Consider the following 17,620-nt stretch of genomic DNA (forward strand, 5'->3'; position numbering starts at 1 on the left):
GTTTTGTAATTAATGAAACTAAGAATTTGTCCACTCCACTCTATCCTGGTATCAAAACCATGGCAGTTAAAACTCCCCAGGGAGCTAACACTTGTCATGATTAGGGCACTCGTCACAGCAATTACAAACTCTTTCCTCACTCTGGTACTGGTGGTTATTGCCTGTTAGCAACTGTCCACGTTGCAGAGCGTTATTAAAACCTTAATATAGGAATACAGTCCTTTTTAAGATTCAGTTATAGTGAGGAGAACAACTACTGCCTTTGTGTATCTAGCATCTCTATAATCCCTTCTTTTGGTAACAGCACCTCCACTTCCTTTGGAAAATGGCTCCTTCCCCACTTTGATTCCCCTGGGGCTACAAATCACCAACCCTGACACTCTCCCACCCCCCCGCCCCCAGCCTTCCTATGTTCTAAGGCTGCCCAGTTATATTCTCCCCTCCCCCTGGCTGGTGAGCAATCCAGGGATGGGCTCATGATTCAAGCTGGGCCAAGTAGAATCCTTCCTTGGGATTTTATATATGAACACGGGGTAAAAAGGCTCTCTCATTGTCCTTGAATCTCAAGAATTATGCTATTAGGACACTGTGTGGAAGAATCTGGGGCAAAAATGAGGGTGTTTTGGTGTTAGGTGCTGCTGAGTCAGTTCCGACTCATAGCGACCCTATGCACAACAACAGAACAAAACACTGCCTGGTCCTGAGCCGTCCTTACAATTGTCGTTATGCCTGAGCTCACTGTTGCAGCCACTGTGTCAATCCACCTCATTGAGGGTCTTCATCTTTTCCGCTGACCCTGTACTCTGCCAAGCACGATGTCCTTCTCCAGGGACTGATCCTCCTCACAACATGTCCAAAGTATGTAAGGCACAGTCTCACCATCCTTGGTTCTAAGGAGCATTCTGGTTGTACTTCTTCCAAGACAGATTTGTTTGTTCTTTTGGCAGTCCATAGTATGTTCAATATTCTTCGCCAACACCACAATTCAAAGGCGTCAATTCTTCTTCGGTCTTCCTTGTTCATTGTCCAGCTTTCACATGCAACAAATGAGGGTAGCACACAGAATTTTTTTAAAAAAACTAATACTTTATTGTGTTTTTGGTAAATATCTGTTGCCGTTGAGTAGATTCCGACTCATAGCAGCACATAGAATTTGAGATGAGAAATAGCAAGGACAAAGTCATGATGGTGTGTGGTAGTTCATGGTACAAAACCAAACCAAATCCACTGCCGTTGATTCCAACTCATAGCAACCCTATAGGACAGAGCAGAACTGCTCCGTAGGGTTTCTAACGCTGTAAATCTTTACAGAAGCAGATTGCCACATCTTTGTCCTGTGGAGCAGTTGTTGGGTTCGAACTGCCGAACTTTTTGGTTAGCAGATGACCCCTTAGTCCATGGTAGATCATACTGTTTATTCATAATTCATTCTTCCTCGCCTTTCCCTTGCCATGGTTCATTTTAGGTGGAATACACTTCCCTACCACATTGATGTTGAGCTGGTCCTGTAACTCGGGCAGAAGTGCCAGGGTACTGTTTCCAAACTGGGACCTTAAGAACCTTGGCAAGTTTGACCAGGTCTCTTGGAACTTTTGCCCTCTTGGGTCCACCACCAGCGCTATTACCATGATGCCATAAACTAGATCATCAATTTGGGCATTATCTTTGACTTTTATCTCTCCCTTAACTCCTACATCAATTCACTCACAAGTCCTGTCATATCCACTTATTAAATATTTGCCATCTGTCCTCTCCTGTCCATTCCCCATGGTCACTACCCTAAGTTAGGCCACCATCTCTCACCTGATCTATTGCAAAAATCAGAGCCAGTGTATTTTCCGTTTATTTTTAAACAACTTTTAAAATGAGAAAAAATGAAGATATTTTCATTTTGGGGAAAAAAAAATCCTGCATCTGTACTTCCTTACATTTGAAATGAGAAGTTATCACATGAAATATATTTAAATGATGTATTTAGTGTTGTTACTATAAAGGGAAGAATCAGTATTGCACTTTAGCCAAAAATCATATATTAATTTTTAGAATTCACACATGACAAAAAAACCCCTTTCTAAATTTTTTTTATTTCTGATCATAAATATCTTGAATGCAAATCTTCATATCTCTCTATTTCCTCAGAATAAATCTAGAATCTGGAGTTCTTTGGACATAGAGTATACACTCATTGGTGTCAAATTGATTCCAACTCATAGCAATCCTATAGGACAGAGTACAACTGCCCCATAGGGTTTCCAAGGCGGTAAATCTTTGCGGAAGCGGACTGCCACATCTTTCTCCCTCGGAGTGGCTGGAGGGTTCGAACTACCGACCTTTCTGTTAGCAGCCAGGTGCTTTAGCCACTGAAAAACCAGGGCTCCTTAAAAAGACTATCGACAGTTAAAAAAAAAACCTTTGGATATATATATGCCATATTATTTTTCAGGATGATCGTGCCACTGTATGTTCCTACTGACAGGGCATAAGATCACCCATTTTCCCAAACCCTCCCCAAATCCCAGGTATTGGATATATTTGTTAAATCTGCCAAGAAAATGGTATTTCATTATTTAACTTTGTATTTCTTAGACTAATAATTAGATTATAGCTATCTTAGGGAAAAATATTTGTTGGACATTTCTTTGTAAATTGCCTTCATGTCCTTTGCCTATTTTTTCTACTGAGTCACTTGCCCTTTCCTATTGAAATATCACAGGGGTTTTTCCCCCCCTTTTTTAGTAATTGAGGATAGTCAACTTTCATTTATAATAAGTATGGAAAATATTTATTATATTGTCATTTGTTTTTTTTAATAGTGAAAACGATATTGTATTTTTCTAATATACATATATTCTTTTAAAAAACAGCTATAATCCACATACCATATAATTCATCCATTTAAAATGTACAAGTCAATGGTGTTTAGTATAGAGTTGTGCAAGCATTATCATAATTAGTTTTAGAACATTTTTCTCACCGTAAAAAGTAACCCTGTATCTATTAGTAGTTACTCCCCACCCTCACTCTGACCACCCTCCAACCCCAGGCAACCACTATCTATTTTCCATCTCTATAGATTTGCCTATTTTGGACATTTCATATAAACGCAATCATATACTATGTGGTCTTCTGTGGCTGGCTTCTTTGGCTTACCATAATGGGTTCAAGGTTCATCCAAGTTACGGCGTGTGTTGTCAATATTTCCTTTCTTTTTATTGCCGAACTACATTTCATATGGAATATTTCATGTATCCATTCATCACTTGATGGACATGTAGGTTGTTTCCACTTTTTGGCTATTGTGAATAATGCTGCTATGAACATTCATGTACACATTTTCGTATGGATGTATGCTTTTATTTCTTGGGTATATACCTTGGAGTGGAATTGCTAAGTCATGTGGTAACTCAACGTGTAACCTTTGAGGAATTGCTAAACTGATCTCCAAAGTGGCTTCACCACTTTTACATTCCTCATCAACACTTGTAACTACCTGTTTTTTTGTTTTTAGTCATCCTGTTGTTGTTAGTTGCCATAAAGTTGGCTCCCACTAGTGGGGACATTATGTACAAACAGAACAAAACACTGCTTGGAGCTTTGCCATCTTCACAATTGTTGGTATGCATGAGTTCATTGTTTTTCAAATTGTGTCAATTCATCTCACTGATGGTTTCCTTTTTGTTCCCCCTCCCCGCTGATCCTCTACATTACCAAACAAGATGCTCTTTTCTAGTGATTGGTCTTTCCTCACGACAGGTCCAAAGTAAAGGAGCCAAAGTTTCACCACCTTCAAAACTTCTAAGGAAGTGGAATCTCATTATGGGTATGATTTGCATTTTCCTGATGACTAGTGAGTCCCTGGGTGGTACAAATGGTTAAGCACTGGGCTGCTAGAAGAAGGGTTGGCAGTTCAAACCCACCCAGAGGCACCTCTGAAGGCAGGCCTGCTGATTACTTCTGTAAGGTCACAGACTTGGAAAACCCTATGGAGCAGTTCTACTCTGCACACAGGAGGTCACCAGAGTCAGAGTAGAATTGACAGCAACTAATAACAATAATGACTAATGATGATAAGAATCTTTTCATGTGTTTATTGGCTGTTGTTTGCTTTTACTCTTCTTTGAGGTACTTTTTGCCATATGCAGATTTCAAATTCAAAAGTAGTTTTGAGTTAAATATTGTTGTTCTTAGGTGCCGTTGAGTTGGCTCTGACTCATAGCAACCCTGTGCACAACAGAACGAAACACTGCCCGGTCCTGCGCCATCCTTACAATCATTGTTATGCTTGAGCTCACTGTTGCAGCCACTGTGTCAATCCACCTCGTTGAGAGTCTTCCTCTTTTCCGCTGACCCTGTGCTCTGCCAAGCATGATGTCCTTCCCCAGGGACTGATCCCTCCTTACAACTTGAGTTAAATATAGACAGATAAATAAATATAACATCAAAATTTTAAGTGTCAAAATGAATTTTTCAAAAATAAGTTATGTAAATGTAAATATATTCTGGATGTTTTCTAGAATAAGAAGAATATAGTTGAGTTTTTTTTAACTTTCCAAATTGTGGGAGATTCTTCCTGATAATAATAATACTCACCAGGAAAAGCTCCTCTGGTGGCTTATTTCCATCTAGCTCGATGAGATACTGGGAATTGTGCTCAGCCATTATTTCCTGCAGATAATAGCAATCGTAATAACTCAGGACCATAGGGAAAACTGAATATAAGATCTTCACATACGATGAAGAAATCTTTAAAGTTAAATCCTTTGCTTTATGTATGGAATAATGTACATAATTTTCAGTGATCTATTTCAAAAGCCAGAACTAGTCTTTCTACCATCAATTTTATTCCCCTTCTATTTTCTCATTTTTTCTCTACGCTGAAGTCTTAATGTCCTTTCCAATAGAAAATGTTTGGGGGAGTTTATTTATCTATATATATTGAAGCTTTGGTATTCTGGTTCTGAAACCAGAGAAGAGTCTGATTGAAATTTAAGTCACACATACTTTCTTCATCTAGATACTAGCATCATTAAACAATAAAGTATATTTTTATTATAAAACACATTTTTATTATAGAAAACAGAAAAATAGGAGCAAAGTATGCCTCTAATCTAGCCACCCAAATGTAACTACTACTAGTTCCCCTCCCTTCTTTTATTCTGTGAAACAATTTTTTTTGCATGTTTGAGATCATAAAATATATACAACTTTAGAGCTTACTTTTTTACTAAACATAATTAACCTTTCTCTTTACTTTTACAAGCTGTCATTACAACATTTTGATGGTTTTACAAAATTACATACTGTGGCTATAGCACAATTTATTTAAAGTTTCCCATTGCCATCAAGTCGATTCCAACTCGTAGTGACCCTATAGGACAGAGTAGAACTGCCCTGTAGAGTTTCCAAGGAGTGCCTGGTGGATTCGAACTGCTGACCTTTTCGTTAGCAGCCATAGCACTTAACCACTACACCACCAGTTTGACATTTAGATAGGTAACAATGCTTTGTTAGTTTTTTCTCCAAGCATTTCTTTTATTTAAACTTTTGGTAATCTTGGCCACCCAAATGAGGTGACATATCAGCCAGGTCAGATTTCATGGTCAGATTTCATGCCCACCCCTCCACCATCCCAGTGCACATAATCATTACCCTGGAACAACCGTAGAAGGCAATTGTTTTTCCATTTAGCAAGTGGCACTTAGCCTTAAAGTCTAAGTTCTTGACTTTGAAATTCTTGCTTTCTCAGTACTAGGGCAATCAATTTTATCTATGCTTTGCTGCAGGGCCTAGAAGTTTTCTACTTCTGGACTTTTTGTGGAAAAGCTATCCAAAAAAAGCCATAGGTGTTACCAAGGAGTCATTTCGACTCATAGCGACTCTACAGTACAAAGGAGAACTGCCCCATAGGGTTTCCAAGGCTGTAATCTTTACGGAAGCAGACTGTCACATCTTTTTCTCTTGGAATGGCTGGTGAGTTCAAACTGACAACCTTTTGATTATCAGCTGAGTACTTAACTACTGTGCCACCATGGCTTCTTAAAAAGACGGTACTAATTTATATTCCTAACAACGGGGTATGAGAATGTCTGCTTTATCAATACTTGATAGCATTAGGAATTCTTATTATCTGTTCATCTTTCTAAAATTTGACAGTGGAAATGGTATTTCATTATTTAAATTAGCATTTCTTCATCATTAGTGAAGTTGAACATTTTTCCACAGGTTCGTTAACTTTTTTGTCTTTCATTTTTGTGAATTGTCTGTTCATATTTGTTGCCAATTTATCTAAGGAGGGTATGGAGTTATGGGTTTTTAAAAAGTCATTTTTATGATCTTTTAATATGTCAGGAACCCTGGTGGCATAGTGGCTAAGTGCTACGGCTACTAACCAAGAGGTTGGCAGTTTGAATCCATCAGGCACTCCTTGGAAACTCTGTGGGGTAGTTCTACTCTGTCCTATAGGGTTGCTATGAGTCGGAATCAACTCAATGGCAGTGGGTTTTAATATATCGAAGTTGTAAATCTTATCAAGTTTAATGTGGATATTTTTCCAGTTTCTTGTCTTTTAATTTGAGTGAGCCTTTTAAAAAAAGTTTTTTAGAAGTTTTACATTTAATGAAACAGAAGCTATCATTCTTTTTCCTTTGTGATCTCTTTGGTTGTTCAGTGGCACTTTGTTGAGCATTTACTACCTCCCAGACACTGTGGGTGCTGCAGTGATGCTAAGATGTAGGACCTGGTCCCTGTCTTTTTAGAGACTACCTTTGCCTTTTCCCACCATGAATCCAATTTTCTGACTCTGATTCTAATTATGCTTTACTTCATACCCAGCCACTTAAAGAGTAAGCACTGAGGACACTTTTGTTGAAGGAAAAAAGGATGTTTTGGGTAGATATGTACTTTACTTTTAAGAAGCTGTGTTTTAAGGCCTGTGATGATTAAGAGCTTGGCTGTTAACCAAAAGGTCGGCAGTTTGAATCCACCAGCTGCTCCTTGGAAACCCTATGGAAATCTTACGGTGTCACTATGAGTCAGAATCGACTCGAAGGCAACAGGTTTGGTTTTTTTTGGTTTGATAGAAAGAGGAGAGGAGAATATAAAAGTCATACATAAGAAAATAATTTAATTTGGGGGGATGGATAATGAGAATGAAAATTATTCACTCATTTCTCTTAAAAAATACAAACACTGTTACAACAGCAAAAACAAATATTTAGTTTTCCTATCAGATTGGAGGAGGAACTTGACTGTTTTTTATTTGTCTTTATATATATTTGTCTGGCCAGATTGCCATTTTTTTTTTGCAGAATAAATTTTTGCAGAATAAATCTCCAACACAACTGACTATAATTGGCACATTCTTCTCCGGATTTTCGACAGCATAAAATATAGTTTTCACATAATTGTAGTAATCATACTATCTTAAATGCTAATTATTTTAATTAAAACATTACTATTATATACTGGTCTTATGTTTACATATAATCAGCTTTGAATAAGATAATCATAGAAACCAATATGAAGATAACTCCCCTTTATATTTCCACTTAATTAAATTAACAATTAGTTTTAGAACAATAGGTACACCTTAAGTGTACATTTGTTTTGATAAACCCATAAATTAGGGATTGAAAATGCTTTTACAAAATAGTCTTTTAATATGAGCTTACCAACCATAAATAAACTTCCCTAGTGATTTTTGGAAAATGCAGTTCATTTATCACCTTTCAAAAACATAACTGCTCTGTAAGAGTAAAATACATATTGCTCTGTGAAATAGGCTTTGAGATGAAAGCCTTATTCTAACAGCTTTCAACCTAGCTCAGAGGAGAACCAGACAAATAATATATGGAGATAAAGAAATGAGAAAGGTATTTAACCAGTGATAACACAAATATCAATACGCTCATTTTCAGAAACATATCTTGTTCTTACTTCTATAGGATGAAGAATTGTTTCCTTATAAAGTTTACTGATGTCTTCAATATTTTCCAAATAATCCTCAGGTCTCTGAACTAGATGTTGAAGAATTTCAGCTACCATCTGCATTTCGGCAATAAATGCCTAAATGGAAAAGGAAACATTTTAAATATCTTCAGGTCAATTATTATTAATTTGCAAGCCATATCCATGTGCCCTTATACCTGAATGCCATTTTGGGGTGAGAAACAGAGTGAGGAGGAAGCTTAGAGACTGAAGATTTTATTTAAGAGAGATTGAACATTCCTAATGGGCATTTATCAGATGGAGTAAAGCTTTAAATTAGCTGGGACCCTTACTAATTTTTTTCTGCTCCTTAGTAGGTAAGAAAGGATAGGGAAGAAGGTCAGATTTTAGAGACAAAATAAAGAAATTAGGTTTTCTCCAAATGCTGAACTCGCAGTTCGTTCATTCATTCAGTTAATTATTTGAGTGCCTACTATGCTCCAGGCACTGTCCTAGGAGCTTGAGATACAATATCCCAGTTAGGGAAGACAGAGCATAAACAAGTAAACAACTAAATATATGTTAGGTGGTCATATGTGCTAGGGAGAAAATTAAATCAGGGTAGAGGAGGTGGAGAGTGGTAGGAGAAGGTGCTATTTATATCAGATGGCCATGAAAGGCTTCTCTGAAGAAGTGACATTTGTGTAGAACCCAGAAGGAAGTGAGGGAGAGAGCTCCATGTTAGCTTTGCCTTTCATTGCTCTAACTCCTCAGTCTAACTCACAGAGTGCTTGTTACATGGTGAGTAACCAATAGCTCTATGTTGCTATGAACTGAAGCAGATTAGCTGTCAGGATATAGCTACACTGACAAGGTTAAACTTGATGTTCTCTAGATTATGATCTAATATTTCTTGAAAACATGAAATATTTTTTGCTTATTTACTCCAGGCTCAATAAAAATATAAAGGAAATGTAATTTTCTTTGGTCTCTGCTATTTTCCATTATCCATGCTCTCATTTAATTAGAGCAAAAAAAAAAATGTATACTGATAAGGACCCTTGGTGGTACAGTGGTTAGGCACTCAGCTGCTAACCAAAAGGTCAGCAGTTGGAACCAGCAGTCACTCTGTGGGAGAAAGATGTGGCAGTCTGCTTCTGTAAAGATTTACAGCCTTGGAAACCTGACGGAGGCAGTTCTACTCTGTCCTAGGTCTCTATGAGTCACTTGACTGCACTGAGTTTGTTTTTTGGTTAGTATACTGACTGGAATATTACCTCTTCTTCTTCTTGCTCTTCTTCCTCTTCCCCTTCCTCTTCTCCTTTTCCCTCTTTTTGGGCATCTTTCTTCTTTTTTCTGCGGCTCTCAATGACTTCAGGATCCCACTGATCTCTTGGGTATATGTACCCCGTACTACTGTGCTGTCTTTGCCCAGAAATTCTTTGGCATAAATCAAAGTCAGGGCACTAGGAACAACATTATTAAATCACTTACAACATTTTCAATACACTTTTATTTCCTATTTATATATTATGCAATACATAAACCAAAAAAATTTCTTAAAACCCTGAGTAAATACAGGATTGTGATTTTGAATCAATTTTCAGTACATGCCAAGAGAGGCACAAGACACAATTTTTATGCTACGCCAACACTTTTCTTTGTCTGAAATTAATATTTGTGAGAAAACATCAGTAGTTTTTTTGATGAAAAGAGGGTTAGGGAAAGAGAAAAATAGAAGAGAAAACCAGTTTAGTTTAGTCTGGAAAGGTACACAGGCTTCTGTCAGATTAGTTTAAAAGGCTGAGAATGGAGAAAAATGAGGGAATATCCACATATTTCCAACATATAAATAAATATTATATAAATATTATATTGAATACCATTTGCAGTTTTATGAGTGAAGTACTTCATAAAATACCCGTCATGAATGGGACCTGAAAGATAATGTATTCTAATCCCTTTATTGCATAAATGAGAAAACTGAGTCTTGGTAGTGAAAAAGTCAAAACCAAAGTCTGTAGAGCAATATTCCTGTTTTCAAAGTGCTTTCACATGTGCAATTTACTTAATTCTCATAATAACCCTGATAAGTAATCTAATATGATGATTAAAGTCATTTTACAGGTCAGGGAAGTACAGCTCTGGCAGGTTAAAAGGCTGGTCTCATATGGGGGAATGGCAATGTGGAAACAGGTTTTCTGATCCTATTCCGTGCTCTGTGGGTGCACTGTTAACTGTAAGTATGGTTTGGGGAGGGAGTCCTGGTGGCTCAATGGTTAAGCGCTCGGCTGGCGGAATCAAAAGGTTGGCCATTTGTACCAGAGAAAGACCTGATAGTCTGTCTGCTCCTGTAACAATTATAGTCTAGAAAACCCCACGGGGCAGTTCTATTCCGTAACATGAGATTGCTACGGGTCAAAATCGACCTGACAACACCTAACTAACTAAGTCGTTTGGGGCTGGTAAATCCTGCTGTGAATATTTTTCAGGATAAAAAAATCTGGGGGGTATTCTCCAGCGATGGCTCTCAAACATTAGGGAGTAACTGTTTATGACTGATGTAGAAAGCTTGCTAAATAGAGATTCATGTTCCCTGTTGTGATTTAATACATATGGGCTGAGGCCTAGACCCTTTAACAAGCACCCTCTGTGATTCTAATGCCAACTGCTCACACACCACACTTTGAGAAACAAAAGAAGCAAGGAACTTTGAAACCTTCCTTGTTCATTTTCAGATTTAGGCTTCCTAATTTTCACACACACAAAAAAAGGGTTTCACAGCAACAACCAAAAAATGTACGTGTGGTAACACATGTATGTATGTACTACATATGTGTTGTTGTTAGGTGCCAGGTGGAGTTGATTCTGACTCATAGCCAACCTATGCACAACAGAGTGAAACACTGCCCGGTCCTGCGCCATCCTCACAATCGTTGTTATGCTTAAGCCCATTATTGCAGCCACTGTTTCAGTCCATCTTGTGGAGGGTCTTCCTCTTTTTCCCTGACCCTCTACTTTACCAAGCGTGATGTCCTTCACCAGGGACTGATCCCTCATGATAACATGTTCAAAGTACGTGAGATGTAGTCTCGCCATCCTTGCTTCTAAGGAGCATTCTGATTGTACTTCTTCCAAGACAGATATGTTTTTTCTTGTGGCAGTCCATGGTATATTCAATATTCTTTGCCAACACCACAGTTCAAAGGCGTCAGTTCTTCTTCAGTCTTCCTTATTCATTGACCAGCTTTCACATGCATATAAGGTGACCAAAAACACCATGGCCTGGGTCAGGTGCACTTTAGCCTTTGCATTTCAACACTTTAAAGAGCTTTTGCAGCAGATTTGCCCAATGCAATGCGTCTTTTGATTTCTTGACTACTGCTTCCTTGAGTGCTGATTGTGGATCCAACTAAAATGAAATCCTTCATTCAGTCTTTTCTCCATTTATCATGCTTTTTGGTCCATTTGTGAAGATTTTTGTTTTCTTTATGTTGAGGTGTAATTCATACTGAATGAAGGTTGTGGTCTTTGATCTTCATCAGTAAGTGCTTCAAGTCCTCTTCACTTTCAGCAAGCAAGGTTGTGTCCTCTGCATAACACAAGTTGTTAACGAGTCTTCCTCTGATATCGATGCCCTGTTCTTCATATAGTCCAGCTTCTTGGATTATTTGCTCAGCATACAGATTGAATAGGTATGGTGAAATGATACAACCCTGACGCACACCTTTCCTGACATCAAACCATGCAGTATCCCATTGTTCTGTTCGAATGACTGCCTCTTGATCTATGTACAGGTTCCTCATGAGCACAATTAAGTGTTCTGGAATTCTCACACTTCATAATGTTATCCATAATTTGTTATGATCAAATGCCTCTGCATAAGCAATAAAACACAGGTAAACATCTTTCTGGTATTCTCTGCTTTCAGCCAAGATCCATGTGACATCAGCAATGATGTCCCTGGTTCCATATCCACTTCTGAATCCAGCTTAAATTTCTGGCAGTTCCCTGTCAATATACTACTGCAGCCATTTTTGAATGGTCTTCAGCAAAATTTTATTTGCGTGTGATATTAATACTGTTAGATAATTTCCACATTCAGTTGGATCACCTTTCTTGGGAATAGGCATAACATGGATCTCTTCTAGTCGGTTGGCCAGGCAGCTGTCTTCCAAATTTCTTGGCATAGACAAATGAGCACTTCCAGTGCTGCATCCATTTGTTGAAAAATCTCAATTGGTATCCCATCAATTCTTGAAGCCTTGTTTTTCGCCAATGCCCTCAGTGCAGCTTGGACTTCTTCCTTCAGTGCCATCAGTTCCTGATCATATGCTATCTCCTGAAATAGTTCAGTGTCGACCAATTCTTCTTGGTATAGTGACTCTGTGTATTCCTTCCATCTTCTTTTGATGATTCCTGCATTGTTTAATATTTTCTCTGTAGAGTTCTTCAATATTGCAACTTGAAGCCTGAATTTTTTCTTCAGTTCTTTTAGCTTGAGAAATGTCAAGTGTGTTCTTCCGTTTTGGTTTTCTATCTCCGGGTCTTTGCACATGTTATTATAATACTTTGTCTTCTTGAGCCACTCTTTGAAATCTTCTGTTTAGCTCTTTGACTTCATCAATTTTTCCTTTTGCTTTAGCTACTAGATGTTCAAGAGCAAGTCTCTTCTGCTATCCATTTTGTTTTTTCTTTCTTTCCTATCGTTTTAATGACCTCTTGCTTTCTTCATGTATGACATCCTTGATGCCATTCCACAACTCATCTGGTCTTCGGTCATTAGTGTTCAACGCATCAAATCCATTCTTGAGATGGTCTCTAAATTCAGGTGGGGTATGCTCAAGGTCATACCTTGGCTCTTGTGGACTTGTTCTAATTTTCTTCAGTTTCAGCTTGAACTTGCATATGAGCAATTGATGGTCTGTTCCAAAGTTGGCCCCTGGCCTTGTTAAGACTGACGGTACTGAGCTTTTCCATCATCTCTTTCCACAGATGTAGTCGATTTGATTCCTGCGTATTCCATCTGGCGAGGTACACATGTATAGTCCCTGTTTATGTTGGTGAAAAAAGGTATTTGTAACGAAGAAGTCATTGGTCTTGCAAAATTCTATCATGCAATATCTGGCATCGTTTCTATCACCAAGGCCATATTTTCCAACTATGGATCCTTCTTCTTTGTTCCCAACTTTTGCATTCAAGTCACCAGTAATTATCAATGCATACTGGTTGCCTGTTCGATCAATTGCAGACTGCAGAAGTTGGTTAAAAAAAAAAAAAAAACTTCAATTTCTTCATCTTTGGCCTTATGTGCGTATAGGTACACATATGTTTGCATATATAGATATATCTATATGCATATTATATTCACGTTTGAGCATGTATATATATTCATATATATAATAAAACACATAGGGACACAGTTATAGGTATTTCTTAGATATAACCAAATACTTCATGGGATTGGTTTTGTTGGTTCAAAGGCTTAGGACCATAATCTTGTGGGAGAACTTGATCGATTGGCATAATATAGCTCATAAAGTTTATGTTCTACATCCTAGTCTAGTGAATACTGTCTGGGGTCTTAAAAGCCTGCAAATGGCCACCAAAGATACAACTATTGCTTTCTATTCATCCAGAGCAAAAGAAAAAGAAGGAAACCAAAGACTCAGAGAAGAAACTAGCCTACAGGACTAATAGTCTATGTGAACCATGGTCCCATCTATGTTGAAACCAGAACTACATGGTGCCTGGCTACCACTGCTGACTTTTCTGATCAGGGCCACAATAGATGGATCCTGATAGAATGGGAGAAAAGTGTTGAACAGATCTCAAATTCTTAAAAAGCCCAAATTTGCTGTACTAGTTGAGACTAGAGGACTCCCCAAGACGGAGGTACTCTTTAAACTATCCTTTGAGGTCACCTGTTAGCTAAATAACAGATTGGCTCATAAAATAAAGAATATCGCCCATGAGTACTGTACTCCTTTAAAAAAAAATCATCTATATGAGACCAAATGATCAACAATTACTCTATAAACGAAGATGAAAAAGTAAGGGAGCCAGGAAACTAGATTATTGGAAATGGAACAACAGAACGGAAATAATGAGAATGTTGACACATTGTGAAAAATGTAACCAATGTCACTGAGCAACTTGTGTAGAAATTGTTAAATGCGTACCTAATTTGCTGTGTATACTTCCGCTAAAAGCACGATAAAGTATCATTAAAAAAAGGAAGGGGGGCTTTGAACATACTTGGCAACTTTTAAAGCTTGTGGATTTACCCTTACTCTGCAACCCAGAATACCCACATTCTGAGTCCTAGCCAGCGACTATTTCCTTTAGCTGTCTTCTGTTTCACTTGTAGGAAGTGATAAGCACGAGGGTTACTCTGAAGGACATGCCTCCAGAGCTGTGGTCCTCAAGCTTTAACAGGCATCAGAATCACCTAAAGGGCTTTTCACACAGGTAGCTGGGTGCCATCCCCAGAGTTTCAGATTCTTAGTCCTTGCATGGGTCCAGGAATTTGTATTTCTAACAAGTGTCTGGATACTGCTGATGCTTCTGGCTCTGGGACTGCACTCTTGAGAACCACTGCTCTGTTGTCAGTGGCTCTTACTTTTTTTTTAAGCACAGACCCCTTTAGAGTCTAAAGAAAGTCATAGGCTTTTGCTTACACATATACATATAACATTTTCCAAATAATTTCAGGAGGTTCCCAAATGCTTAGGGGGTTCATGGATCCCTGGCTAAGAACTTTTGCTCTAGAAACTCTGGCCTTTAGCCTCAAATAAGGCCAAACAATGGCACTGGGTTTTTTTTTATCAGAGAAATGTGTTGCCCTGACTTCCCCAAGTTGTGCTCTCATGTTAGGCTCTCAGGTTACACTCAGCACACTGTAGAAACAGCTATGGGACACTCACTATCGTATTTATAAAATTAGTGGGGTTAAGAACTTCATTAACTGTATTAAGTAGAGTCTCTTATATGAAGATTCGTATAGTTCTTTCATTTAAAAACAAATTTTTAAAATTGTGCTTTAGGTGAAAGTTTACAGAGCCAATTTGTTTCTCATTAAACAATTAATACACAAATTATTTTGCGACATTGGTTGCCAACCCCACCATGTGTCAACACTTTCCCCTTCTTGACCTCGGGTTCCCCATTTCTATTTGTCCAGTTTTCCTGTCCCTTCCTGCCTTCTTGTCTTTCATTTTGGGCTGGTGTGCCCATTTAATCTCGTATACGTGGTTGAACTATGTGTGTTATTGTTCGTTTTATAAACAACAACAACAAAAAAAACCATCGCATCAATTCCAACTCATAGTGACCCTATAGGACAGAGAACTGTCCCACAGGGTTTCCAAGGAGCAGCCGGTGGATTCAAACTGCTAAACTTTTGGTTAGCAGCCATAGCTCTTAACCACTATATCACCAGGGTTTCTGTTTGCTTTACAGGCCTGTCTAATCTTTGGCTAAAGGGTGAACTTCAGGAGTGACTTCAGTGCTGAGTTAAAAGGATGTCTGGGGGCCATACTCTCAGGATTTCTATTTCTTTCATTTTTAGAGAAAGTTTTGTTATTCCTGAAGAAGGGCTTGCTTTTTCATGGACAATGTGAATTTTATAACTGGTCACATTTTCCTATTTACTTTGGCTTATCAAATTTGGAACCAAATTTATCACTCAAATTTAGTAAGCTGGTGGGTCATTACGGCCTGTATATCTAAGTATTCTCTTGCTACTAAATCTTAGCTTCCTATTTAATCTATATTTTCCTTGGTTTAGACCTCATATTTCATTCCAGTTATGTGTTTGAGATCTTCCCTCCATAATACACATTTTCCCATGTGTGACATTCTCAAGGGCGTGTGGGGATTTTGACTGGCCCCTTGCCATAAACTGTGGCTAGAACTGCAGATTACATCACCCTCAGCACTGCAACTCCACCTGTTTCTCACAGCTAACGAGGAAACACCACTGGGTCCCAACGTCTGAGCTGAGAACCATTCCAATTTATTCTGAGCTGTCTTAAACCCTTTCGGGAACCAGGCAGGATATGGATACAAAAGTTCATTGTTCACTCCCATATAAATAAGTAGATATCACCTCACTAAATTTTATTACAACTTCATGAGGCAGCAAGCAATTCTCATCTTTGTAAAGAGGAAATGGAGGTTCATAAATGTGACTTACCCAGCCTGTTTGATTGACTTTTAATCAGTCTAGTACCGTTCTTTACCATTCAAACGTCCTAATCATTTGTTTATTCTTTCATTTTATTTAACTGATAAACTTACCAGGTTTCCACTATTGTGATAATTGTTATTTATATGAGTAAGACATAGTTCCTGCCTTCAGGTAAGACATAGTGTAGGAGGAAAATGGACAATTACAATATAGTGAGGTAAGTAATGTGATAGAGAGAGGAGAGTACCTTGAATGGTCATCAGAAGTATTTAACTCTGTCGTGGTAAATACAGTGTGGGGGGAAAAGGACCATGTGTGCATGTGTGTGTGTGTCTGTGTGTCTGTGTGTGTTGCTGTGTAAGGGGTGGCTGTCAGGGAAAACTCTAAGGATATGATGCCTGTTATGGATTGATTTATGCCCCCCAAAAAGATATGCTCAAGCCCTAGTCCCCAGTTTGTACCTGTAAATGTGACTGACCTTATTTGGAAATAGCATCTTTGCAAATGTAATTAGTTCAGTTAACATGAGGTCATACTGGAGTAGGGTGGGCACTAATCCTAGTCTAATCTAATGACTAGTGTTGTTATAAGAAACTGAGAAGAGACACAGACCAGAAGGAGGATGGACATGTGAAGGCAGAGGCAGAGACTGGGGTTATGCTGCCACACACCAAGGAATGTCTGGGGCTACCAGAAGTTGGAAGTGACAGGGAAGGATCTTCCCCTAGAGCCTTCAGAGAAATCATGGCCCTGCCACTACCCTGAATTTGGATTTCTAGGCCTCTAGAACTGTGAGAGAATAAATTTCTTTTGCTTTGAGCCACCCGGTTTGTGGTACTTTGTTATTGCAGCTCTAGGGAACTAAAACAACGCCTGAACTGACTTTCCAAGGATGGCTATGATTAAGTCTGGTGGAGAGGTGAGGAGATGTTTCATGTGACTGGAGCTGCAGGTGCAAAAACACAGTGGAATGAGAAAGTATAACTCAGGCCCTGTGGTTGATGCAGAAATGATTGACTATTTCCACAACTATTTAAAAGTTTTAAAAACATTCCTTGAGTTTAACTACCATAAGGAAGAATGGTCTACTATACTAGAAAAACAACTAATATTCTTACCTTAATATTGATTATAATATCAGGTTTCAAACTTAGGTTTTTAATCAATTCTAATTGCTCTAAAGTAGTTATGGCTTCCTGTGAAAATGATGGCATTTCAGTGATAACATAACCTGTAGAGGAAAATATAATTTTAAAAGTTTTATAATATTATCAATATAGAAGCATGGATTTATTCTTATTACTTTATAAAATACCATCTAGTTATTGATGAATACCAAAGCAAGTCATGAAGCCATCTGTCAAAGTTTTGAAAGTAATAATTAAGGCTACTGCCACATGAAGTATATAGTTTTTCTGATAATAAATAAAATCATTGGGCTAGGAGGATACATCTTTAAAATTTCTAAAGCAATTTAGACACATGAGGTGCCTAGGGATGGAA

General features: G+C 38.2%; 1 protein-coding gene across 16 annotated transcripts in view; it reads right to left on the reverse strand.

The window, feature by feature from the left end:
- AK9 (adenylate kinase 9) overlaps positions 1–17,620 on the reverse strand; it is a 170,532-nt gene that overhangs the window by 115,226 nt on the left and 37,686 nt on the right. For all 16 annotated transcript variants that reach the window (XR_007518982.1, XR_007519005.1, XM_049898567.1 and 13 more), the window contains exons 6-9: positions 17,236–17,348; positions 9,204–9,392; positions 7,936–8,064; positions 4,591–4,665 (exon numbers count right to left, since the gene is read on the reverse strand). Coding sequence is in view for 14 of the 16 variants with exons in the window: in XM_049898567.1 (XP_049754524.1) it covers positions 4,591–4,665; positions 7,936–8,064; positions 9,204–9,392; positions 17,236–17,348 (506 nt within the window). In the remaining 2 variants the exon portion in view is untranslated. The remainder of the gene's footprint in view (positions 1–4,590; positions 4,666–7,935; positions 8,065–9,203; positions 9,393–17,235; positions 17,349–17,620) is intronic.

The sequence above is a fragment of the Elephas maximus genome, chromosome 1 (assembly GCF_024166365.1).
Source record: "Elephas maximus indicus isolate mEleMax1 chromosome 1, mEleMax1 primary haplotype, whole genome shotgun sequence".
NCBI lineage: Eukaryota > Metazoa > Chordata > Mammalia > Proboscidea > Elephantidae > Elephas > Elephas maximus.